Here is a 26,143-nt window from a genome sequence, read left to right as displayed (position 1 = left end):
TACTATCTTGGGCTCTTCATTCATTTTCTTCATTGCGCTTGTGTATTCACGCATGAGTTCATTACCTTCGTAAGTAGATGAGACAACAATAACACTTGTTTTTAGGTTCCCTCCTATTTCATTTTCTTAGTATAATTCCGTTGTGTTCTCAGCGTCATGTTCAGGAAATAATCTCCTATATGTTTGTTCAGCATACTTCCTTAAATGTTGCTTCGTTAAAAAAAGTAAAGGTCCAGAAATTGATTCACCTTTAAACTTCCTTGGGTTATGTAAATACCTCAAGAGAGTCAAGGTTTCAATATTTCTTCTCTTATTATATCTATGCATAAATCTTTCACGAAGATTTAGAGCCAAAGGGTTGCCGACGATATTAAGTTTATTCAATAAAAATTCTATAGAATATTCCGCTTTCAGTAAATCCGTATCATCAGCGCAAATAGCCTTCAAAATAATTCCTACTGGATGCAGAATTTCATATAGTAAATCGAGAGATTTCCATTCTTCGTCAGCCACGGCATCTGTGGAAAGTACTGCTCGTAAAGCATTTGGAATGCAGCTTTTCAATTTCAAAAATCTCTCAATCATATGGAATGTGCTATTCCACCTAGTTCTGCAATCCAGTATAAGTTTATATTTTCTATTATCAAAGTTCGCTCATACAAAATCTTGCAGAATTTCATTTTTTGTAGGAGATTTATGGAAAAGTTTTGAAATTTTTCTTACCTTATTCAAAACATTGTTAAATTCAGGTTTTAGCTGGAGAAAACAAGCATATTCGTGAGCCAAATCTGTTTGAAAAAGTATGTCCTGTTGGCTTATGTCAGCTTCATCATCACTATCGTCTGTTATAACGATCTCTTCACTTTTTTTTATCAGTCTCATCGGTTGAGGCAATATTTTCAATATTTTTTTGATAGAGAATGTCGACCACATACAGATGTATGCAATGTGTGAGACATTGTTGGTGATCAGGTCTTATTTCTTTTCCGAATTTCACCATCATAGAAGCATCATCCGTCGTACAGCCAACAATGTGTATATCCAAATCCAATCCAAATTCACGAAGATGTCCTCTCACAAATTGCTCTGTTCTCCTGCTATTTAGGGAGCCATGGATCTCAATAAGACCCAACGACCAATGATTGTCTTTTCCATGAACATTTATGTTCTTATATCGTTTATTTTGAATTGATGTGTATTCATCCGATGTCAATGAGTAGCGAATCCCCAGCGCTACTTCTTTTTCGAAATAATGAATAAGTTCTTCTTTCTTGGTTATGTAATAATTCATTACCATATTCCTGACTCCATTTGCAGATGTTGGTTGTAATTTATCATATTAACCTCTCTGACTATGAAAATTTCTCTGTATAAAATCGCTTTTGGCGATTGAATTGAAAGAGAATCCATCCATAGCAGCTAACTTTGAAACTTCTTCTTCCATTGATTTTTTTGTTAAAATGTGTTCCATTGTTCTTGCCATTTTCACAGGAGGCTGGTTTGCATCTTGATTTATGTCGATTTGATGAATCTTCTTCAAGTGCAAGATCAGAGACGTAGTAGATCCTCCAGAAGACTTCATGATCTTATCACACTTATTGCCTTGAGCTTCGTCTTTGTTTTTCCTATCGAAAAAAAATCCAAACAGTTGATTTTCTTTTTATCATGCTAGGGCTAATGAAAATAATTAAGAAATAATTTAGCTAGTGTTACTTCCTTGAAATGAATCTGGAACTGATTATTACATATGCTCAACGAGAAAGATCACTTGACTGAAGACTAACGGCATCCCCTTGACTTGCTATCAATAAACTCTGTTACCTCCAAATTCAAAGAGCCAGCCAGGGGTTAGCGAAGGAAATTGATATGTTGCAATATGTTTCAATGAATCAGACAGCACTCTTAACTAGAGGCGACCGACAACAGTTCAGTTTAGTTTCAACGTTATTTCTTCAAAAGAAAAAATGGAGAAATGTTTTGCGAGAAAAAAAGAAGAAAGAAAGAGCAAGCATTAAAATCGGTTTTGGCAAATCCGTTTCGGTTTTACTGATCATAATATAAAACCGGTTTCGAGCGCTAGTCGGTATTCAGGACATGTGGCCTGATCAAAATGTGCCATGATCCTAGTTACTAAAGCTGTAAGGCTTCAATTGTAAGCTTCACTTCAATTCAATATTGCAATACTCAGTCAACCTGACTTGTTTAAATGCTCTTATTTAAATGCTCAGTCAACATGACATATTATTATAGAATACATACTTCAGTATTCTGTCAACTTGTGTATTCATAAAATACTTCAGTTCTATATTTAAGAGATGAGGAATTATGTACATTATTTGCATTATTTATATTTGACGCTATATGTCCATGGACATATGGCATAGTAGTTAAGAGCACGGGCTACTAACCCCAAGATTCCGAGTTCGATTGAAGGCAGTGACCTGAATATTAACAATAATAATAATAATAATAATGACAACAACAACAACAACATCGAAAAATACCTTAGGAATGAGAACCCAGGTTCAAAATTTCATTTAGACACCTGATGAAGGCTGGAGAGTATATCAGCCGAAACGTTGTGTTAACAACAAACAAGATGAGGACAAATATCCGTCAAATGTAAATAATGTAAATAATGTACATAAAATACTTAATTCATACTCAGTCAACACATTTAAACATAGAATCTTATTTTTAATACTCAATATACATAACATCTTTATCAACAGTGCTCAGTTAGCATAAGGTATATTGTCATAGATTATTTGCTTCAGTATTTAGTTAATATATCTTATGTATTCATACAATTCTTGCTTCAGTACCCATTCAATATAATTTATGTGATTATAGAATACTAATTCATCATAGTTTATGTGGCTAATAGAGTCTTTATCTTATCTTTTACTTGTTCAGTCATTAGACTGTGACCATGCTGGGGAATTGAATGAATGGAACCCAGTATTTTGATTTTTGTTTATGCCTGGCTCTTTTTCTGTCAGTCTCTTTTACCAAACTGCTAAGTTACAGAGACAAAAGCATATCAATACCAGTTGTCATGTAGTGGTGGAGGACAAACAGACACAACGACACGCGCGCGCGTATTTGTATTGTCTTTTGAAACGTATGTATGTATTTAATCCAATTTTGCATTAGGTCCAATTTTGATTTTAACATATTTTCTCCATTTTTATACTTGTTTGTGGTATCTTTATACTTATAACAAACTTTTTCAATTCTTATTTACATATTCTTAATACTTGCTCTGGCTGATTTTGATGAATATGATGAATTTTTATTGGAAATGACTTTTTCTCTCTTTTTGGATCCTTCAGAAAGTTTGAATTGTTCTTTTTGAACTTATTTTTTCTCATATATATATATACACAGCGGGGGAAATAAATATTCGTACATGTCAAAATTCTTTATTTATTTAATTTCTAATGAACATAAACGGGATATACCAATACTATATTTGCATACACATACATAAACTAAGAATATGCAAAAGAAACTAATAAATTATAGTAACTAATGAATTTATATACAAATATAAATATCTAGGGGTGAAAAAAGTATTCGTACAGAACATAAATAACTGATAATTCTGATTTAATACTTCGTAGCATAACCATTATTCAGTTCCACTTCAACCATTCCCTTCTTCTAGTTCTTGATCAATGATTCGCATGTTTCTTTAGGAATTTTTTCCCATTCTTCTTGACAAATTTTCTTCAAATCTGGAATTGGGGCTCTGGAATTGGGGCTCTTGAATGAGTTTTAATTTTCAAATAACGCCACAAATTTTCAATGGTGTTCAAGTCAGGTGACTGGCTTGGCCATTCCAATAATTTTATATTGTGATTGACAACCCATTTTTGGTAGACTTCGCCGTGTGCTTGGGGTCGTTATCCTGTTGTTAAACCCATCCTTCATAAAGCTGGAACTTTTCTACAGAGTCGCGTAAATTATTGTTCAAAATATTTTGGTACATCTCTGCATTCATTCTACCATCTATCACATGTAAATTGCCAGTACCATTTGCAGAGAAACACCCCTACACAATGATGTTGCCACCTCCAAACTTTACAGTAGGAATTGTGTTTTTTGGCAAATAGGTGGTACCGTCTTTCCTCCAAACATGGCTACGCGAATTTCGTCCAGACAATTCAATTTTCGACTCGTCTGTCCAAAGAACATTTTCCCAGAATGTATCCGATTTATCTTTATGTTCATAAATAAATTTTAAACGGGCATCTCTATGCCTTTTAATCAACAGTGGAGTTTTTCTAGGAGAGCATGACTTCAGTTCATTCCTATGAAGTTCATTGCTGATTGTTCATAGTATAACACTAGTCCCTGAAGCTAATAAATCTTCTTGCAACTCCTTTCTGGTGATAATTGCGTTTTTTTCGATACTTCACTAGGGGAAATTTTGCGTGGTGCACCGGATCTTATTTTGTTTTCAACAGTTCCCGATTTTTTATATCTTTGAATAAATGAAGATATGGTAGAAAATGGAATACAAAGGGTCTCTGATATTTTCCTGTAAACTTTTACCTGCTTTCCACTGTTCAATAATTAAGTTTTTCACTGAATTTGTGAGTTCTTTACTTTTCGCCATTATTACGACACTACTTTATGTTGTCTCAGTGCTGAATTAATAAGCTAGCGTTTTGACACTTAAAAATGACCACTGATAAGATTATTGGAACAAACAAGAAAGTTCTATTAAAAAAAAAAATTTTTAACAGTGTCTTGTGGCATAGATTTATTCTGTACGAATACTTTTTTTCACACCTAAATATTTATAATTGTATATAAATTCATTAGTTACTATAATTTATTAGTTTCTTTTGCATATTCTTAGTTTATGCATGTGTATGCAAATATAGTATTGGTATATCCCATTTATGTTCATTAGAAATTAAATAAATAGAGAATTTTGACATGTACGAATATTTATTTCCCCCACTGTATATATATATATATATATATATATACTAGCAAGAAATACCCGGCTTTGCCCGGGTTAAAGAGAATAATGAAATCTAAAAACGCCGTCTAGACTACGCAACCCTCAACTGTTAGTAGCTACGATACCATATTTCTACATTAATAACTCTCCAATCCATGCCAGCATGGAACATAGACATTAAGTGGAATGCCAGTCTCTCATCTAGGAGGGCCTTGAAATCAATGTTACCAACTGGGGACTATGTGTGTCGTAGTGATAATAAAAAGACCCAAAGGAGGTCTGCAACGAAATAATTTTACTCAACACTTTGCAAGTGAATCAGTGGAGGCAAAGATGCGTCTCATTTACTTGACAATTTATGCACCACATTGCAGAAATCACAATGTAAGTATATCTGAAAAGGTAGTCTTACACTGTTGTACCGTTGAATTACAAATAATGCTCATCTGTTATGTTCGGGTTAAAATTTCATCAACATCAAAAATATATGAATTTTCATGGGAGTTATGGCCGTTATACATAGAATATAATTTCCAAATTTCATAAAGAGCCGTTCAGTACTGTTGACGTAGTTTTGGATAAGAAAACAAATGACTAATGTGTGTGTGTTTGTGTGATGGGTGTATATATGTATAGATATCTGTATGCATGTATATATATGTATATATGTGTACATATTACATGTACATCTATATATATATATATACATCTACACATGTGTATACATATACATGTATGCATATAGATCTATATCTATATATATATATCTATGCATATACGTGTACATATACATGTATATGTATACATATACATCTCTTTCTCTCTCTTTCTCTCTTTCTCTCTCTCTCTGAAAGTATCTGTCATTACAGTATCGAAATGTGATTGTTTCAGTTAGTAGAATAGGTTCATTTTTAAAGTGAAAGTATTTGACATGAGTGTTTTTGTTTCACTTTTGACACGTAATACTTAAATAGTGGAGGAGATAATATGTTGCCGTGGGCTCGAACTCTGCAAGAAGTTAAAATTTTTTTTGACTAAAACACAACTGGAACCCTAAGTAAGGCATCTGTAAAATTTGAATGAAATTGGTTGCGTAGTTCTCGAGTTTTAGGGATTCACACAGACAGACAGACAGACACACATTCTCATTTTTATATATATAGACTAGCAGAGATACCCGGCGTTGCCCGTGTTACATGCAATTGAAAAATGAGACTTTTCTGTTATATTTTCTGTAAGGAACTGGAATACATATGATTCGAATTTCATCAAAATTGCACATGAAGGTTCTTTCCCTCTTTACACACTCTAAAAAAATTCTAATCATGAGACATGTATCCCATACTATTGATCTTTATGCGCATATTCCAAAATTTCAGTCTTCTGGAACCTGTAAAAAAGATTTTGCTTCTGCAAAATGGAGCTCATGGAGCTCTAAAATGTGGGAATGAAGGCCCCTATTGGGGTGGGGGTGTTAATGTCAACCAGAGAAGTTGAATTGTTGGGAATGTTTTTACTTGGGTCTTATAGTATATATGTGAGAGTATAGTCTCACTTTAATAGTTTCAGTATGAAATTGAAAATATTAAAGTGAAAATATTTGAAATTACAGTAGCGACATGTTATTGTTTCACTTTTGACAGGTAATACTGAAATAGTGGAATAGTTTCAGTGTTAGAGTGAAAGTATCTGACATTACAGTAGAGTGATGTTATTGTTTCATTTTTGACACATAATACTGAAATAGTGGAGGAGATAAGATATTGCTGTGGGCTCGAACTATGCAGGAAGTTAAAAAATTTTTTGGCCTAAGACACTACATGGACCTTAAAAGAATTTTGCTCCTGAAAAATGGAGCTCATGGAGCTGAAAATTGTGGGAGTTAAGGCCCCTATTGGTGATGGGTGTATTCATGTCAACCAGAGAAGTTTAATTGTTGGGAATCTTTTTAACTTGTGTGTAATATGTATTGTTTGAATTTCTTTAAAATAGGAAATATATGTATGTTCACTGGGTTTGTAAAAGAGAGCAAAGCTACAGGAAAGCAAAAGACGAATGATCACGATAATCAGTCAGCTACCGTAGCCTAGTCGTTACTACTCCCCAATGTAGGATTCTTCACCATACAGGTGACAGGTTCAGCTTTAAGATGCATTATGGATCTATAGCAATTGGAAGGGCATGACTCAATAGAAACAACAATGTGTGACGTTTGGAGCAAAGGGAAATGAAAGTGTCGCCTCTGGAGTTTGCAAATGACCACTATACCGATAGGTAACTGGGCAGAAAAAATTTACAATCAATAAATGTCTTAGAACAACCAGTCACTCATCTGGGAAGGCCTTGAAATCAATGTTACCAACTGGGGACTATATGTGTCGCAGTGGTAATAAAAAGACTCAAAGGAGGTCTGCAACGAAATAATTTTACTCATCACTTTGCAAGTGAATCAGTGGAGGCAAAGATGAGTCTCATTTACTTGACAATTTATGCACCACATTGCAGAAATCACAATGTAAGTATATCTGAAAGGATAGTCTTACACTGTTGTACCGTTGAATTACAAATAATGCTCATCTGTTATGTTCGGGTGACCCTATAGCTACCGATGGTACAACTGTATTCGTCTTTGCTTAGGAAAAATGACTAAATTGTGGGTGTGAAGTCCCCATGAAGGGGTCTTTGTAACTTCTAAGAAGAAAAAATTTTAGAAATATTACTTTATTTGTGTGTAATCTGTATGGTTAAAATTTCATCAACATCAAAAATATATGAATTTTCATGGGGGTTATGGCCATTATGCATAGAATATAATTTCCAAATTTCTTAAAGATCCATTCAATACTCTTGACGTAGTTTTGAATAAGAAAACAAATGACTAATGTGTGTGTTTGTGTGCATATATATGTGTGTGTGTATGGGTGTATATATGTATAGATATCTGCATGCATTTATATATGTGTACATATTAGATGTACACCTATATATATATACATCTACACATATGTATACATATACATGTATGCATATAGATCTATATCTATATATATATATCTATACATATACGTGTACATATACATGTATATGTATACATATACATATCTCTCTCTCTTTCTTTCTCTCTCTCTCTTTCTATCTCTCTCTCTCTCTCTCTCTCTCTCTTTCTCTCTCTCTCTCTCTCTCTGTATATATATATATATATATATATATACACACACCATTAAAGTGAAAATATCTGTCATTACAGTATCGAAATGTGATTGTTTCAGTTAGTGGAATAGTTTCATTTTTAAAGTGAAAGTATTTGACATGAGTGTTTTTGTTTCACTTTTAACACGTAATACTTAAATAGTGGAGGAGATATGATGTTGCTGTGGGCTCGAACTATGCAAGAAGTTCAAAATTTTTTTTGACTAAAACACAACCGGAACCCTAAGTAAATTTGAATGAAATTGGTTGTGTAGTTCTCGAGTTTTAGGGAAACAGACAGACAGACAGACACACATTCTCATTTTTATATATATAGATATATAGGCATATAGGCACAGGAGTGGCTGTGTGGTGAGAAGCTTGCTTACCAACCACATAGTTCTGGGTTCAGTCCTACTGTGTGGCATCTTGGGCAAGTGTCTTCTACTATAGCCTCAGGCCGACCAAATCCTTGTGAGTGTATTTGGTAGACAGAAACTGAAATAAGTCTGTTGTATATATATATATATATATATATATATATATATATATATACATCTATATGTTTGTGTGTCTATGTTTGCCCCCCCCCCCCCATCATTGCCTGACAACCGATGTTGGTGTGTGTGTTTACATTCCTGTAACTTACCGGTTTTGCAAAAGAGACCGATAGAATAAGTACTAGGCTCACAAAGAATAAGTCCTGGGGTCAATTTGTTCGATTAAAGAATAAAAGAATATCTTTGTATTTGTCCCCTACCACCATTTGACAACTAGTGTTGGTGTGTTTACATCCCCATAACTTAGTAATTCAGCAATAACCAGTCATTAAATTCATTAATGTAGAATACTGCTTCCATATCCAAACTACTTAATGTTTGTATGTGCCGAATAAATCCCTTAGTAGTCAGTCAACATAAGTATTTTGTGATAGAATTCTTAATTCAATACTCAATTAACATAATTCATAGGATCATAAAATACAGGCTTCAAAGTCCATTTGACATAAACTAATAGATCTTATGTCAACATAATTCATGTATATAGAATATATAAGGGTGTGTGTGCAAAATAAGGAGTATTTAATGCATCTTTTGACTTTGAGAAAAAAAAAAATTTTTTGACTTTGAGAAAAAAAAAATTTTTTACAAATGTTCAATACCTTACAAAATCTGTATCAGCTAAGCAAATGACCTTCTCTAAATGCATTATAAATACTATAACATATTCAGAACTCTATTTCAGAAAATTATTGCCATTCTTTTTGAGCATATAAAAGACAATTTTGGTTAGGGCAACATGAATAAGACAAGATAAGGTAAATTTACTACTTCAATTCACTGCTTCATTTGAAAAATACTCATACACATAAATAACATCCTTAAACACCAGAAAGATCAGAAATGCGATATAAATTTTAAATGTCTAGGTCAAATGAAATAGGATCATGGAAAAATGACATGATATGAAATTAATCTAAAAACTCAACATGAAATATTCTCTGCAGCTTCGTCATGATCTACTGGAATAGCTCTCTTCCTGCAGTTAAAGAGAAAAAAATTATTGAAATTAGCCATTACTCATTTCATCCCATTTTAGATATCATGCATTGAAAACTGTTGATGTTGATATTGAAGTTTCAATGAAGGAGCCTTGAATCTAGGTTAGGAACTGGCTCTTTCTCTATATATAATAGACCTGACACAGTCATTTGGGATAGAGAAGAGAAACTGTGTACAGTTGTGGAAATCAGCTGCCCAGCAGATGTTAACATAAAGCTAAAGGTCAGTGAAAAAAGAAAATACCTATGCTGAACTATTCAGGAATCTACAACTACTCTATCCAGACTATAAGTTTAGGTTTATACCTGTAATTATTGGGACACTGGGATATGCAACACACTGTCTAAATACCAATCTTGAGAAATTCGGCTTCTCAAAACCAGAAAGGAGAAATCTGATTCAAAGACTACAGATCCAATCCATCTCTGGTACTGTAAAAATCCATAAAACTTTCCAGAAGTTTATCATTTAAATATATATGAGCATATATAGACATGCAACTACATGCATGAGAATACATACACAAAACAAAACATACAAATCTGCACATATACATACATACATACATACATACATACATACATATCCTGTTGGTGTTGTTGAAATTTCAATGAAGGAGTCTTGAATCTAGGTAAGGAACTGGCTCTTTCTCTATTGGCAAGAAATCTTGAAACAAAACTGAATAGGAGTGTGTGTGTGTTAAGTAGCTTGCTTATGAACCACATGGTTCCAGGTTCAGTCCCACTGCGTGGCAGCTTGGGCAAGTGTCTTCTACTATAGCCTCGGGCCGTCCAAAGCCTTGTGAGTGGATTTGGTAGACAGAAACTGAAAGAAGCCTGTCGTATATATATATATATATGTATGTATGTGTGTGTATGTATTTTTGTGTGTCTGTGCTTAGTTCCCCCAACATCGCTTGACAACCGATGCTGGTGTGTTTACATCCCTGTAACTTAGCGGTTCAGGAAAAAGAGACCGATAGAATAAGTACTAGGCTTACAAAGAATAAGTCCTGGGGTCAATTTGCTTGACTAAAGGCGGTGCTCCAGAATGGCCACAGTCAAATGACTGAAACAAGTAAAAGAGTAAAGAGAGAATTACATACATACATAAATACATACACATGCGCACATTAAGTTGTTTGCGCAGGCAAATTGCCATTGTCCAAATGCATAATAACATACAAACACACAAAAGAAAGAGTATTTACAAAAGACATGAATATTCTTTTTCCCCAGAATATAACTGAAAAATAAATGCTTAATATCTCCATTTATAAACTTAGTCATGCATCTGTGTACTGAAACAAGCACGTGACTATTTTTGTGCTGTGAACTTTACCATAATTACTCACATTTGCAGCATTGTCGATATAGTGTTTGAGCATGATTAATTTGATGTTTTACTTTCAAGAGGGCAAAAATGTGCACCTGCGCATGTGTGTGGGTGTGTGTATATATACACACACAGCTGTGATGCGTGCACACACATATACGTACACAAACACATATACACATTCAAACACCGAGTATTATGCGGTTACTCATGTTTCTATGAACTAGAAACTCTCAAGAATATGCATATATGTGTGTATGTTTCAGTGTGTGTGTATATAAGTGTCTGAGTGGTTAGGATTGTAGCAGATGCTATGTTTATTATTTGGCTGTCTAGACTTAATTAGTTGCCAATTGGTGTATTTTTACCTATTTTATACAAGTGGTTACATTATCGTTTGTGCAGATCGGATGCTTTAAGTCATCCAATCAGACCACATGCCAGACCAGTTACATGTGCCAATTTGTGCCTCTTCGCTGAGAGCCTACCATTAGCTATTTAATGAAGCCTTTCCCACTATTCTCCTTAGTTGCATCGTGGAGTTTAGATCTTTGGCAGAGAATAAGTCTTACTCTGGAGGCAGTCTCAGCTATATTTTCAACGTGTACGTTGTTTCTGTCCTCCAGTAGAAGTTATGTCTCGTATTTGCTTTTCCTATTCTATCCAGCATACACCATCATTATGTACCAACTGCATGTTAAACCATTGTGCATATATTCAGACTGTTCCTTCAAGATGTATCTCTACAGCTTTGTTGTCTTAACTCTTTTTAACAGGTTGAATAAATTGTTGCACTTAATCCTGGTTTCCTCATTTGTCCTTTATCAATACATGCAACCATACTCAAACCAGCATTATTTATCAACTCAACCTTCAGCCATTATAGGGTGTTGTACTCACGATCATGAGATTGTGAATCCAATTCCCAGAGAGAGCAGCATGCTGTGTTCTTAACCAAAAGACCTTGTTCTGTCATCACTTTAACATCAGGTGTGCAGGCAGTGTTGAATTGATGGAGGGAGTAAGCTAAATTACAGCTCAAACATTTGATCACAATAAAACAAATCATCTGTGCAGTTTGTTCAGCAAGAAATTGGAGAACCCACATCTGTCGTCTATGACAGGTGAGTCCATGAACACACACACAGACATAGGTGTGGGGAAAAATTAGTAACCGGGCAAAATGAGTAATTTCTGATTTCTTGTTATTGTCTCCCAACTTGTTTGAAACCATTACATTGCATGTATTACATCATCATTTTGTATTGTTGCATTATCTTTAGGAGTAAAAATTGGTCAGTATAGTTTTGTTGTTGAAGTTTAAGGAGTCTGAAACATAGGTGAAAGGTCCTCTTTTTTCAAGAAATTTTTCCTCAACTTTGACCAGATTGTAATGAAGGTTGCTAATGAAATATCTGGATAATTTTCAGTGTGTGACAATCAATATTCTTTTCTCAGTTGGATTCCAAGTCAATTTTTTCCCACACTAATTTGATCATTTTCAAGTATTTTTCCCCTTTTCTTTCTTTTTTGTGTTTCTTTTTCCTTTCTTTGTCTTTCATTGTTCCTCTTTCTCCACTTTTATGTTTAATCCATCTTTCAAAAAATGTCTAAAATGGGGTAAACTGAGTAATGACTAATTTCAATAATTTCTTCACTTTAACTGCATAATGTATTAATATATCATGTAGAGGACGTTCCAGCAGATTGTGAAGAAGCTATAGGGAATATATTGTGTTGAGTTTTTTTTGTTTGATCAAGTTTCCTTAATTTCATATCATGTGCCATTTTCCCCGATCCTCTTTCATTTGACTTAGATGTTTAAATTTTTCTTTTTTGCATTTCTGATGTCTGCAGATAGATATTGATGTGTATGAGTTTATTTTCTGAAGAACTGAAGCAATAAATTTACATTATCTTGTCTTACTCATTTTGCCCCGTCTAAATTTGTCTTTTATATGCTCAAAGAGAATATCTGGACTGAACCAAATCCTGAACAATTTGACCAAACTGTCCACTCCATGACACTTTTAGATGACATGGACCTGCCTCTCCAGATGTCAAGCTGCACACCCATCAACTTTTCTTGGTTAATTTTGGTTCCTGTCATCAACCTGTAGTCCCTTAGAGCTGTCCTGATTACTTCAATATACTTAGTGTCCAAGATTATGAAGGTGACATTTGCATACACAGACAAATATCTTTTGCTTCCTAGTTTACATGGAATACTTCTCAAATTCTTCAATTTCCCCAATAGTGGTTCAAGAGTCAGTACATACAAAAGGTCTGGGATGTGACAACCTTGACAGACTGAGAACAGGAGTCTAAAAGTTCCAATAGGTGGCCATTTACTCTGACCACTGAGCAGATATTATGTACTTTGTGGTGATCTAGCACCTGAAAGCAGGACTGAAACTAGCTGTTGTGAGAACAGCTGTCAAGAATTGGTGGTTGACTTTACCAATCTAAGTTGATTGGAGCCCTACTCATTTCAGTTCCTTACTCACCTTCTCTATGATGAAATGTATGAAATGGAGGTTGCTGTGGACAGAGCTGTTCAGGATAACACATGTCTATGCATCAAAATCAGATAACCAATCACAAGCAGCAACCTCTTCACGAATACCTTGGTCACAATCTTGGAGTCTGTGTTTAGCAGAGTTATGGGCTGAAAATTATCTATGTGGTCCACCTTATTTGGGCCTTTTCTCAGTAGCATCACCATTCCTCAACTTACAGAAACAAGAATTTGCCTGTTCTGCTACCATTTGCTGTAAATATCTGTCAAGAGGTTGCTGAACAAGTCTGGCTCATGAGAGTAAAGCTTGTAGGATAGACCGACCAAACCAGGCAATATACCCCTCATGTGATCAGCCATGTCTTCCAGTGTTTCTGTGATTATTTGATTTTTGGAACACTTTGCCTCCATAGCTGAGTTGTGGCAGGACATCAAGGTAAGCATTAGTGTGTATCCTGTGGTTCGGTCTGTCACATGTCCTGCTGAAAAACTGCACATATCCACTTTGTATTGAGTAGCATATGATCATCATGGCCTGCAAAAGACTGAATTGTAGCTTCATTGCCATGTTGTGCATCTATCACTAGGCCAAATTGAATGACTTTCATTCCATGGTGTCTTAGAGCACACACCTTAACTCTGACAATGCAGCCTTCATGCTTTGCATTGAAGAATTGGTCAAGGGCCAATCTCATTGCAAGCACATCAGTCACAATGCCTTTTCTAAATACCTCCTTTAAGTTTCTAACTAGGTCCCACTCTTTTCTAGATTTCTCTACATTTTCAGGGCAAACTAGTATTTGTTGTTGATTTGGTAGATGGAAGGCATGTGGAAGCCCCCCCCCCCTCCTCTTTCCTGCTTCCCACTGCTCTTTTATTTTTTCCTTCCTCTTTTTCTGATGAGGGAATCTATGTATGAAACAACAAGGCCTCTCTTTTTTTACTTTTTCTTTTCAAGCGTGAAACTGACACTTTTGTGAAAACTTGTTTCTTTTGTTGTGTTTTTCCTTGATTTTGCTCATTCATCATACGTGTGTGTGTGTGTGTGTGTGTGTGTGTGTGTGTGTGTGTGTGTGTGTGTGTGTGTGTAGTCCACTACTGCTTGGCAATCCATCATTCCTTCTTTTGGACTTCTGTGAAATAATGAAAATCACTTCATAGGTGTAGGCATGGCTTTGTGATTAAGAGGTTTGCTTCCCAGTCATATGGTCTGGGGTTAGTCTGATTGCATGGAACCTTGAGTGAAGTGTCTTCTACTATAGCCCTAGGATAGCCAAATCCTTGTGAGTGAATTTGTAAAAAAATACAAATAAAATATGTATGTAAACACACACAACAGGCTTCCACACAGTTTCCATCAATGAAATCAACTCACAAGGCATTGGTTAGTGTGGGGCTTAAGTAAAAGACTCCACTGAAGAGGTTGCTAGAAGAGATTGAACCTGAAATCTTGTGATTGCAAACTTCTTAACTACAAGACCACACCTACACCTAGATCTTAATAAAAGCTACAGACATCTTAAAATCATGCTGGAAGGTTCTGTGATTGAATTATGAACAACACTTTGAAATTATCAGTTATGAATCATAGAAATCTTAGGGAATCTCAGGTGGGTTGATAAAAAAAGGGGGGCGGTTAAAAAGTGCAAATTGTACAGACATGAAATGGGTATCTTTTCCAGATAGTCTTCTGGCAAACTGACATTCTTAGTGCAAGAAATACATCTATCGAAGAGTCAGCATATGTTAAGGAAAACTTCTGCTGCTGTTGTTGTTGCTACCACTGCAGCAAAAATGCTGCTGTTGAAACTACTACTACTACTACACTTCCATCTCTTTCTCCTGCTCCCTTTCCTTCTCTCTTTCTTCCACCTCCTCTTCCACTCTGTCTTCTTTCTTCTTCTCCACTTTATCTTCTTTCTTTTCCTTCTCCTCCACTTCCTCCCCTTCCCTTTACTTCCCCTTCTTCTATCTTGTCCTCCTCCTCCCCTTCCTTATCCTCCCCTTCTCCTCCTTCTTCTTGGATTCCAGTTATGGCCATCTATTCTTTTTTTCCCTAGGAATGGCACACTCATATTGTTTATTTTCTTTCTCTACCTGAGGCAGTAATGTGTAATTTAAGGGTGATTTGGCTGCTATTTCTAATAGGTCAAGTCTCCACATAACTTTGTGACGCTATGGAATATATATCAATAGTTACAAGCTTTGTTGTTCCGCACTGAAGATCAAAGCTGTGTTACATAATTTGCTTGCAGTTTACCAAAAGACTAAACTCTGCTTACAAGCAAAGTCACATTACAGGCACACTGACACACAATTACACATTACACACACACACACACACACACACACACACACACACACACACACACACACACACACACACACACACACAGGGGAGTATGCACAAATATGTATGCCTGCATATATACACTTGCAGACATAATTATATACACAAGTGGAAATGTGCATGTATATATAGGTGTATATATGTGTATGCCAGTGTTTGTGCATATATTTTATATGTGTGTGTGTATATATATATATATATATATATATATATATATATATATATATATATATATATAGGTATGTATACAGATATGAGTGTGCGTGTGTGTATATATACATATAAACATAGGTATGTATACAGATATGTATGTATGTATGTATGTATGTATATATATATATCACTCCACCTCATCCAATTCCTTACACCCACCACCCACCCCCTACCCACATACCCCTACTTCTACCCCACCCTCAGCCTAACCCACACTCCACCCATGCCTTCCCCACCTCCCAACACCCTCACATCACACCACACCAATACCCTCGCATCACACACTACAACTGACCAACTACTTTCTCCCTTCCCCATTTTCACACTACATACGTCAAGATCACCAGCATTCTATCTCCCACACACAGCCCCTCGTTCTTCGATCACCGTTTGTTATCTCCCCCTTTTCTTAGCTCTCCTGAAAAAAGAATTTCTAACTTCCGGTCAGCCATTGTTATGATCAGCCATTATTATGATTGACCGTTGACTGGACACTATTCAATTTTTTTTTCTCCGTGTTTTTCTCCTTGTCTCCGTATTCTTTCTGTAGCTCGAAACGTCAAAGACTTTCCGTATTCCCGAGCGTCATACTAATACATCCTTTTGTTATTTACACCACCTGTCCTCGTCTGTTGTTGTTTTTTCGTATATTCTCCCACATATAATACACGCTCACGTGGTCGCACCAGCTAATCCTGTCTACTCTCATCACACGAACTTTTGGATTCTACCTTCTTTCCTTCTGGATCTACTCTTTCTGGACTGTTTGATTCTGAACTTTATACCCTCCGGCTGCACCTCTCCTACCCACGGATTACACTGGACCCATCTTCTGATTGGAAATCGCTTCAATATACCACGACGTCTAAAAAACTTTTGAACTTTTCCACTTTTGTAAACCTCCTTTATCATCTTTTTTTTACCTTTACTTTCCTTCACCTACCGTCTCTTCGTACTCTGGATGTTCCTAATCTGTCTTCTCTAATCTGCACCTATTACTTTGTATTCTTCTCCCTCCCTTTCTTTTCTCCTCTCGTTTCTTCTCTCCCTGTCACCCCATTTTCTCCCTATTGTCCCATCTTCCTTTTTGCTTTGTTTTTTTTCTCCCACCTCGCATATATTTTCTTCTCACAACCCCTTTTTCGTTTTTTCTCCTCATGCCTTTATTTTTTCCCCCACACCTGTTAAAAAAAAAAAAAATTTATTTCCTTTTTTCCACGCCCAATTTTCTCATCACGCTTGTTTTTTTTCCACCACACCTTTTGTAATTCTCCTTCCTACGTCTAATTTTCTTTTCTCTATCGTTCCATCATGCCTGACTACAAATCTTTCCAACTCACTCTCCACAACCGCCTAAAACTATACCTCCGCACACTTCCCTCTCTATACTTTCAACCTACTATACGACTCTCCTTACTCATATTCAAGAAGACTCGTTTCTCTAGTCATATTACGTTTCTCAGTCGCTGCTTACATCACCGCCTCATCCCTAAGGGCTTCCGCCTCCATTTCCACCCCACTCTCCACTCTTCTGCCACCATTCTACCCATACTCCGCACCACATCCTACCGCCTTATGCGGGCCACCATTCGCTCCAATCTCTCTAAAATCCACACTATCGACCGCCTTCTTCCTCCAGCCTTTTCCATATTTTTCTCCTCTCTGTCACCCTCCCATGCTCACAATACCTTGCGCTTTATCATTCAACTTAATCATCTCCTTCATGCATTTCTTACCGACACTAAGCTCCGCAAACTTCATTCACTCCTCCATTCCTCTACATCCGATGCCACTACCCCAACCCCTCCACCACCCTTCTCCCTCCCTGATGTGCATTCCCCACCCACACCCAACCACCCTGTCTCTCCCACACACACTCCACTCCCTCCCTCCCAGCCCTCCAGCATCCCGACCGCCCCTCCTAACCCTACTTCATCCCCTCCTACTTCTATTCCACCCACCCCTTCTCCACTTCAGCCTGTCGTTACCATTCCCCCCAGATCTTCCTCTCTCTGAGGCGGAGCGCTCCATCCTCAATAGGGGTCTGCGCTTCCTCCCACTCACTCCATCCTGCAAGGAATTTCAAACCCGTGCTGATGTCCACAGCTTTGTGCGCCGCGTTAGGTTGGGTGCGCTTTTCCATAACACACCACCCGCACCCAACGAGGACTGCTTCACTGACCTGGACCGACGACCATCCCAGTGGACGCCTGCTCCTGGCCAGTTCCAAGCAGTTGATCTTTTTGCGTGCGCCTGCCAACGCGCTGTGGGCCGGTTTAACTTTTCCAGGCGTCCCTCTCGACTCAACATCTCCCCAGCCGAACTCTCGGCCCTTCGATCCCTCCGACGCCGCACGGACATCATCATAAAACCGGCTGATAAGGGTGGAGCCGTGGTGGTATGGCGCGCGGACCTCTACAAGGCCGAAGCTCTCCGTCAACTTCGAGATACCTCATTCTACCGCCCTCTGCCCTCCGACCCCACGCCCAGCTACCAACAGACTGTGTCCTCTACTATCCATGACCTCATCCTCTCCTCCTGTCTCCCCGCCACCGCCTCCAACATTATTGTTCGCACCCCACCATTTACTTCCTCCCCAAGATCCATAAACCGAACAACCCTGGCCGCCCCATCGTCTCCGCCTGCAACTGCCCCACCGAGCTTATCTCAAAATACCTAGACCGTGTCCTCGCCCCCTAGTGGCTTCTCTCCCTTCCCACATTCATGACGCTAACCACGCGCTTCGTCTATTCAACTCTTTCTCTTTCCCTCCCGGCCCTTCTAAGCTTCTCTTCACTCTAGACATCCAGAGCCTCTATACAGTGATCCCCCACGACGAGGGGCTGCGTGCCCTGGAGTTTTTTCTAGACCAACGCCCCAACCCACAACCCGACACCTCCACACTCATTCGTCTGACCGAACTTGTCCTATCTCTCAACTGCTTCTCGTTCGCGGGAGATATCTACCAGCAGGTCTCGGGAGTGGCCATGCGGACGAGAATGGGCCCCAACTACGCGAACCTCTTCGTTGGTTATGTTGAGGCCCAAATATTCTCCAGTTTCACTGGTCCTACTCCCGAACTATACGGTCGGTATATCGACGACTGTATCGGTGCCACCTCACTCTCCCGCGAACATCTTGACTCGTTCCTCTCTTTCGTTCAGTCTTTCCATCCTGTCCTCCACTTCTCCTGTACTGTCTCTGACACCTCTGTCCCCTTTCTCTACATTTCGGTCAGCATCCTCCACTCCGCCCTTAGCACCTCCATCCACTACAAACACACAGACTTACACTCCTATCTCAACTTCTCCTCCTCCCACCCTAGACACACAAAACTTTCCATCCCCTATTCCCAATTCCTCCGTCTACGCAGACTTTGTAGCGACAGCCATGACTTTGAGACTCAGTCTCAACTCATGGCTCACCACTTTAGCCTGCGTGGATATCCACCCACCACCATCCACACCGCCCTTGCCAGAGCACGTTCTGTGGACCGTGCATCTCTCTCCCCCCGAACTCGCCCTGCAGTTTCCCGCCTCCCTTTCCCCTCATCTACCATCCCACCACCCTACCCCTCCAACGCTCCATTCTCCGAGCTTTTCGGCGCCTCCAGTCCGACCCCTCCACCTCCCACATCTTCCCTAATCGACCCCTCCCCTCCTTCAAACGAGCCCACAACCTACGGGACCTCTTGGTCCACAGCTTCTTCCCCAACCCAACCTCCCAACCTGGCTCGTTCCCTGCTCCCGCCCACGCTGCCGCACTTGCCCTTACCTCTCCAACACCACCCTCCTCACCAGCACCCATCACCGACCCTATCACATCACCGACTCCTTCACCTGCACTTCTACCAACATCATCTATTGCCTCTCCTGCTCTCTCTGCCATTCTCTGTACATCGGACAAACGGGGCGCCGCCTGGCCGACCGATTCGCGGAACACCTCCGAGACATCAACGTTGGCAATGACACCCCGGTGTCACGCCACTTCCGTTCTGCCGGCCACTCCTTGCAGCAACACCTGTCTGTGTTTGGATTGTCCATGCACAGGGGCCATCCGGACTCCCGTTTGCGCCGTGAAGAATCTTCTCTCTCCGCTCCTTTGCGCCACATGGGCTCAACTCGCCTCCCCTCTTCATCTAACCTCCTCCTCCTGTCTCTCTCCCCCACCCACCTTCCTACCACCCATCTCTCCCCTCCCCTCCTGCTCCGACTCCTACTTCTTTGTACGTCTCTTCACCTCTCTTCACTCCTACTTCTATTCACTCCTACTTCTCTTCCTACTTCTCTTCCTACTTCTCTTCCCACTTCTCTTCCTACTTCTCTTCACTCCTACTTCTCTTCACTCCAACTTCTCTTCCTACTTCTCTTCACTCCCACTTCTCTTCACCCCTACTCTTTCTCTCCTCTCTCTTACTCTCTCTCACTCTCTTCTCTTGTACTCCCCCTCTCTCACTCTTACTCTCTACACTATTACTCTCTTACTCTCTCACCCTTACTCTCTCACTCTCTTCTCTATTTCCCTCTCTCTCACTCTTACTCTCTACACTCTTACTCTCTTACTCTCTCACCCTTACTCTCTCACTCTCTTCTCTCTTCCCCTCTCTCTCACTCTCTTTCTCTCTCACTCTCTTCTCTCTCACTCTCTTCTCTCTCACTCTCTTCTCTCTCACTCTCTTCTCTCTCACTCTCTTCTCTCTCACTCTCTTCTCTCTCACTCTCTTCTCTCTCACTCTCTTCTCTCTCACTCTCTTTCTCTTCCTCTCTTTCTCCCCCCATACCCACCTTCCCCCTCTTTCTTCCCCCCATACACCCCTTCCCCCTCTCTCAATCCACCTTCCCTCTCTTATACCCACCCTCTCTCCTCTCTTCCTCTCTTTCTCTCCCCTCCCATACCCATCTTCCCCCTCTCTTACATCCACCTTCCCCTTCCCCCTTCATCGTCAACACCCCCTCATAAGCTCATCCCACCACACCCCAACACACTCCTACTCTACCTTCCCACTCCACCCCATCCAATTCCTTACACTCACCACCCACCCCCTACCCACAGACCCCTACTTCTACCCCACCCTCAGCCTAACCCACACTCCACCCATGCCTTCCCCACCTCCCAACACCCTCACATCACACCACACCAATACCCTCGCATCACACACTACAACTGACCAACTAGTTTCTCCCTTCCCCATTTTCACACTACATACGTCAAGATCACCAGCATTCTATCTCCCACACACAGCTACTCGTTCTTCGATCACCGTTTGTTATCTCCCCCTTTTCTTAGCTCTCCTGAAAAAAGAATTTCTAACTTCCGGTCAGCCATTGTTATGATCAGCCATTATTATGATTGACCGTTGACTGGACACTATTCAATTTTTTTTCTCCGTGTTTTTCTCCTTGTCTCCGTATTCTTTCTGTTGAAGAGCGTAGCTCGAAACGTCAAAGACTTTCCGTATTCCCGAGCGTCATACTAATACATCCTTTTGTTATTTACACCACCTGTCCTCGTCTGTTGTTGTTTTTTCGTATATTCTCCCATATATATACATATATATATATATATATATATTAGAGAGAGAGAGAGAGAGAGAGAAAGAGAGAAATATATATGTATAAATAGATATATAAGTACTCATAGATATATGTGTGTGTGTATAAATATATATGTACATATATGTATGAATACTCATAGATATAAGTGTATATGTGTGTATATATTTGTATATGCTTGTGTATATATGTGACTGTGTTTGGTCGTAAATTAAAACAGCCTCCTATATAATAGACATGTTCCAACACTGACACCGACTTTATGAAAGACAAAAGGTCAACTCATGTACAGACATGCAGCGTATAATTAGTAAAACTTTGAAGGTAACGTTCCAGAATGGCCTTGACTTATTTGCTAAAACAAACTAAGTAACTAATTGGTGTTGGTTAATTGTCTTTCTGGTTGGGCATTAGGCCAAAAATATCATCATCATCATCATCGTCATCGTCTGTTAACGTCTGCTTTCCATGCTAGCATGGGTTGGACGATTTGACTGAGGACTGGTGGACCAGGAGGCAACACCAGGCTCCAATCTGATTTGGCAGAGTTTCTACAGCTGGATGCCCTTCCTAACGCCAACCACTCTGAGAGTATAGTGGTTGCTTTTACGTGCCACCGGCAAGAGGGCCAATCAGGCGGGTACTGGTGACGGCCACGCTCAAAATGGTATATTTTACGTGTCACCTGCACGAGGGCCAGTCCATCGGCACTGGCAACGATTAGGCCACAAATAATAAAATATAAAGAGAAAATTACCTACATGGAGGATGAAGGAGGAAAGAACGAGATTGTGTAACAATCATCCCTTTACCAGGTCTCAGAAATATCGGTAGCATAAATTGACTCCTGAGAATTCCCTCCTTGTTGGTAAATTTTAAAGTATATTTATTCAGTTTTGAAATAATTAGGCTTTGTGTTTGCAGCTTTGAGATTTCAAGGATATGATTAATCCAGTACACACTGTAAAGTGGTTGGGTTTGGAAGGGCATCCAGCTGTAAAAAAAAATTATGCCAAAATTGACCTCACCTGTACTGGTGCCACATAAAAGGCACACAGTCTGCTCTGCTGAATGGTTGGTGTTAGGAGGGGCATCCAGCCATAAAAGCCATGCCCAAACTGACCTTGCCTGTGCTGGTGCCACATAAGAAAAGCAATCACATATGCATGTGTACCTGTATATATATACAGGTACACATGCATATGTACTTGTGTGTATGTGTGTGCCTTATATATATATATATATATATATATATATATATATATATATATATATGAGTATATGCATATATATGTACATGTATGTATATACGTTCATCTACATGTACATATAGATACTTAACTGGGTACATGACGTGGCAAAAGAACAAGGACAAAATGGTAAACAAGGTGCAACAAACAAGCAGGCCACATAGAAACATCCTCTTCATCAGCTGCCACCATTAAAACTCCGGCGTATATATATATATATTTGTTTCTACAAGATCGAAAAGTTGAACTTTGAACTTTTATGCTTCTATTTTCTTCTCTCTCTTCATCTCCTTATTCCTTTACTCCTTTCCTCTATTTTGTCATTCCATTAATATATACTGTTCTCATTTTCCCTATTTGTCTCTGAGGACAGAATATCCCATACTTGGGGATATCTCAGAAACAACTGTAAGACTTTGAATTTTTTTCCAATAACAATAATGTATATGACTTCAGATGTTTGCCTTGCCTTAACTTTTGTTGTCCTCTTTAACAATTATATATCCGCTGCATTTGAAATCTACAATGGCTCAATAACTACCATCTCAGCTATAACCTTGGAACCCTAGTAATCTGTTACAGCACTTACCTAGCGTACCTAATTGTTTAGATCACCTGTGAACTCAACCACCATAGAATAATCTGAATCTCAAGTGAAGAGAGAAAACTCCGAATGACCTGTCCGTGTTTTCTTTGTATCGTCTATCTGTATGTTTTGTGTTCTTGTCCCATTCTGTATTATATATAGGTAGTTGATAGCTTCCGCTATCTGGGTGACCAAGTTAGTAGTGGAGGTGGGTGCGCTGAAAGTGTAACTGCTAGAATAAGAATAGCCTGGGCCAAGTTTAGAGAGCTCTTACCTCTGCTGGCGACAAAGGGACTCTCACTCAGGGTAAAAGGCAGACTGTATGACGCATGTGTACGAACAGCCATGCTACATGGCAGTGAAACATGGGCTGTGACTGCTGAGGACATGCGTAAGCTCGCAAGGAATGAAGCCAGTATGCTCCGCTGGATGTGTAATGTAAATGTGCATACCCGTCAGAGTGTAAGTATCTTGAGAGAAAAGCTGAACAGAAGAAGCGTCAGTAGTGGTGTGCAAGAGAGACGATTGCGCTGGTTTGGACATGTGGTGAGAATGAATGAGGATAGCTGCGTGAAAAAGTGCCACTCCCTAACAGTTGAGGGAACCCGTGGAAGAGGTAGGCCCAGGAAGACCTGGGCTGAGGTGGTGAGGCAAGACCTTCGAACATTGGGCCTCACCGAGGCGATGACTACTGACCGAGACCTTTGGAAATGTGCTGTGCGTGAGAGGACCCAGCGAGCCAAGTGAGATCGTTGCCAGTGCCCCTGGACTGGCTCTTGTGCGGGTGGCACATAAGATGTACCATTCTGAGCGTGACCGTTGCCAGTACCGCCTGACTGGCCTTGTAGGGTTTTCGAGCGAGATCGTTGCCAGCGCCCCAGGACTGGCTCTTGTGTGGGTGACACATAAAAGACACCATTTCGAGCGTGGCCGTTTTCGTGCGGGTGACACGTAAAAGCACCCACTACACTCTCTGAGTGATTGGCGTTAGGAAGGGCATCCAGCTGTAGAAACTCTGCCAAATTACATTGGAGCCTGGTGTAGCCATCCGGTTGCACCAATCCTCAGTCAAATCGTCCAACCCATGTTAGCATGGAAAGCGGACGTTAAACGATGATGATGATGATGATGATGACCATTCATGTCAACGCTCATTTTTCTAAAAGCTTGTATAATTTCTATTTTAAACACTTGAGGGTCCTAAACTTTTGTATTGTTTTATGTGTTATTATTGTTACTCATGTTTGTAATGTTGTGTATGGGAGTTTGTGTCTATAGTTCATTTACTTATAGAAAGTTATGATGATAAGATTTGGTTGTAATTTTTAGCTGATTGAGATAAAACTGCAGCCAAATCAACATTTTCTAATTAATGAATGATATCAATATTAATGATGCTTCATCAATAATAATTTTAAAACAAATTTATCACATTTCTGACTAAAACCACTGATATTTTCAGTAAAGTAATTTATATTTGGAAATGCATGTATTACAAATATCCTGATTTTAACTTTATTTCAATCCTTGATTCATGCTGTTTTGTGCATAAAGTATATACAATTTAATTAATGATGAACCAGCAAAAGCAGAAATATGTAACTTAAGCTAATTGCTAATGTAATATCTTACTTTCTGACTGCTTTAGATTAAAATTCTATGCTTTGAGTGGGGAAAGAAATAAAGTAAATCTTCTCTGAGGAGTAGCTAACAAACTACAAAACAGCCTATCAGGAATCCCTGCTCTCTTTTTCAGTACATCAAAAACAAAGAAGGTTTACAGTCTTATAATTCATTTCACAGCTAAGGTCTTGTAATATATTTCACATTGCTTGATTCATGCTCTGTTGTGCATAAAATGTATATTGTTCTATTTTCATGCCTTCAACTTCGTCTTATTGCAGAACGATATTGCTTTCCACCATGGGAGCCAATAAATGGACATTATAATATATGGGGTGATGGCCTCTTAGTGGAATTTGAATGTAATAAAGGATTTAACTTAGTTGGTGACTCTTTCGGAGCTTGTGATACTGAAGCTGGAATTTGGACTGTTTCCACACCACTTTGCCTTGGTAAGTAGCTATTTTTTGTTCCTTTTGGAAATCATTAATTTCCTCTGGAGTACTTTCCCATGTTTCAGGTCCAGTGATGGTGTTGTGAATTCATTTCTTAGAAAGAAATGTACTTCCAATACTATTTACAGCTAGAGGCAAAAAGGGCATTGGATGCAGCACAGTAACAAAGAAAATTTATGCTATATTATTCCATTTCTCTTGTGAAGAAAAATATACAAAAAGAAAAAACAGAGAAGAAAAGAACTTCAAATAACCTAATTTTCCCTATCATAAACTTGTGTACTTGAGTCTGATGCCTGCTGGCATTGCATACACATAAGTGCATACACATGTGTGAATGCATACTGGCACACACACACACACACACATGCTTGCACACACTCACGCACACACGCATGCACAAAAATTGCAGTAACAGTGTGGAAAATAAAATGAAAACAAAGTGGAATGAATAGTTCAATGAGGGGAAGAAAGTAGAAGTGCTCTAGATGGGTCAAGCTTAACCTGTCCTTCAGAAAGTTAGACAAAAAAC

The 26,143-nt window shown here is 38.9% G+C and overlaps 1 protein-coding gene across 2 annotated transcripts in view; it reads left to right on the top strand.

Annotated features, from left to right (window-relative positions):
* The window catches only part of LOC106870652 (C4b-binding protein beta chain-like), a 373,000-nt gene that overhangs the window by 65,515 nt on the left and 281,342 nt on the right, over nucleotides 1-26,143 (top strand). For both annotated transcript variants that reach the window (XM_089361584.1, XM_089361585.1), the window contains exon 2: nucleotides 25,438-25,608. In XM_089361584.1, the coding sequence (XP_089217710.1) occupies nucleotides 25,438-25,608 (171 nt within the window). The remainder of the gene's footprint in view (nucleotides 1-25,437; nucleotides 25,609-26,143) is intronic.

The sequence above is a fragment of the Octopus bimaculoides genome, chromosome 13, assembly GCF_046866305.1.
Source record: "Octopus bimaculoides isolate indiv1 chromosome 13, ASM4686630v1, whole genome shotgun sequence".
Lineage (NCBI taxonomy): Eukaryota > Metazoa > Mollusca > Cephalopoda > Octopoda > Octopodidae > Octopus > Octopus bimaculoides.
The sequence above is the reverse complement of the archived record's forward strand: the minus strand, read 5'-3'. Positions and strand labels throughout refer to the sequence as shown.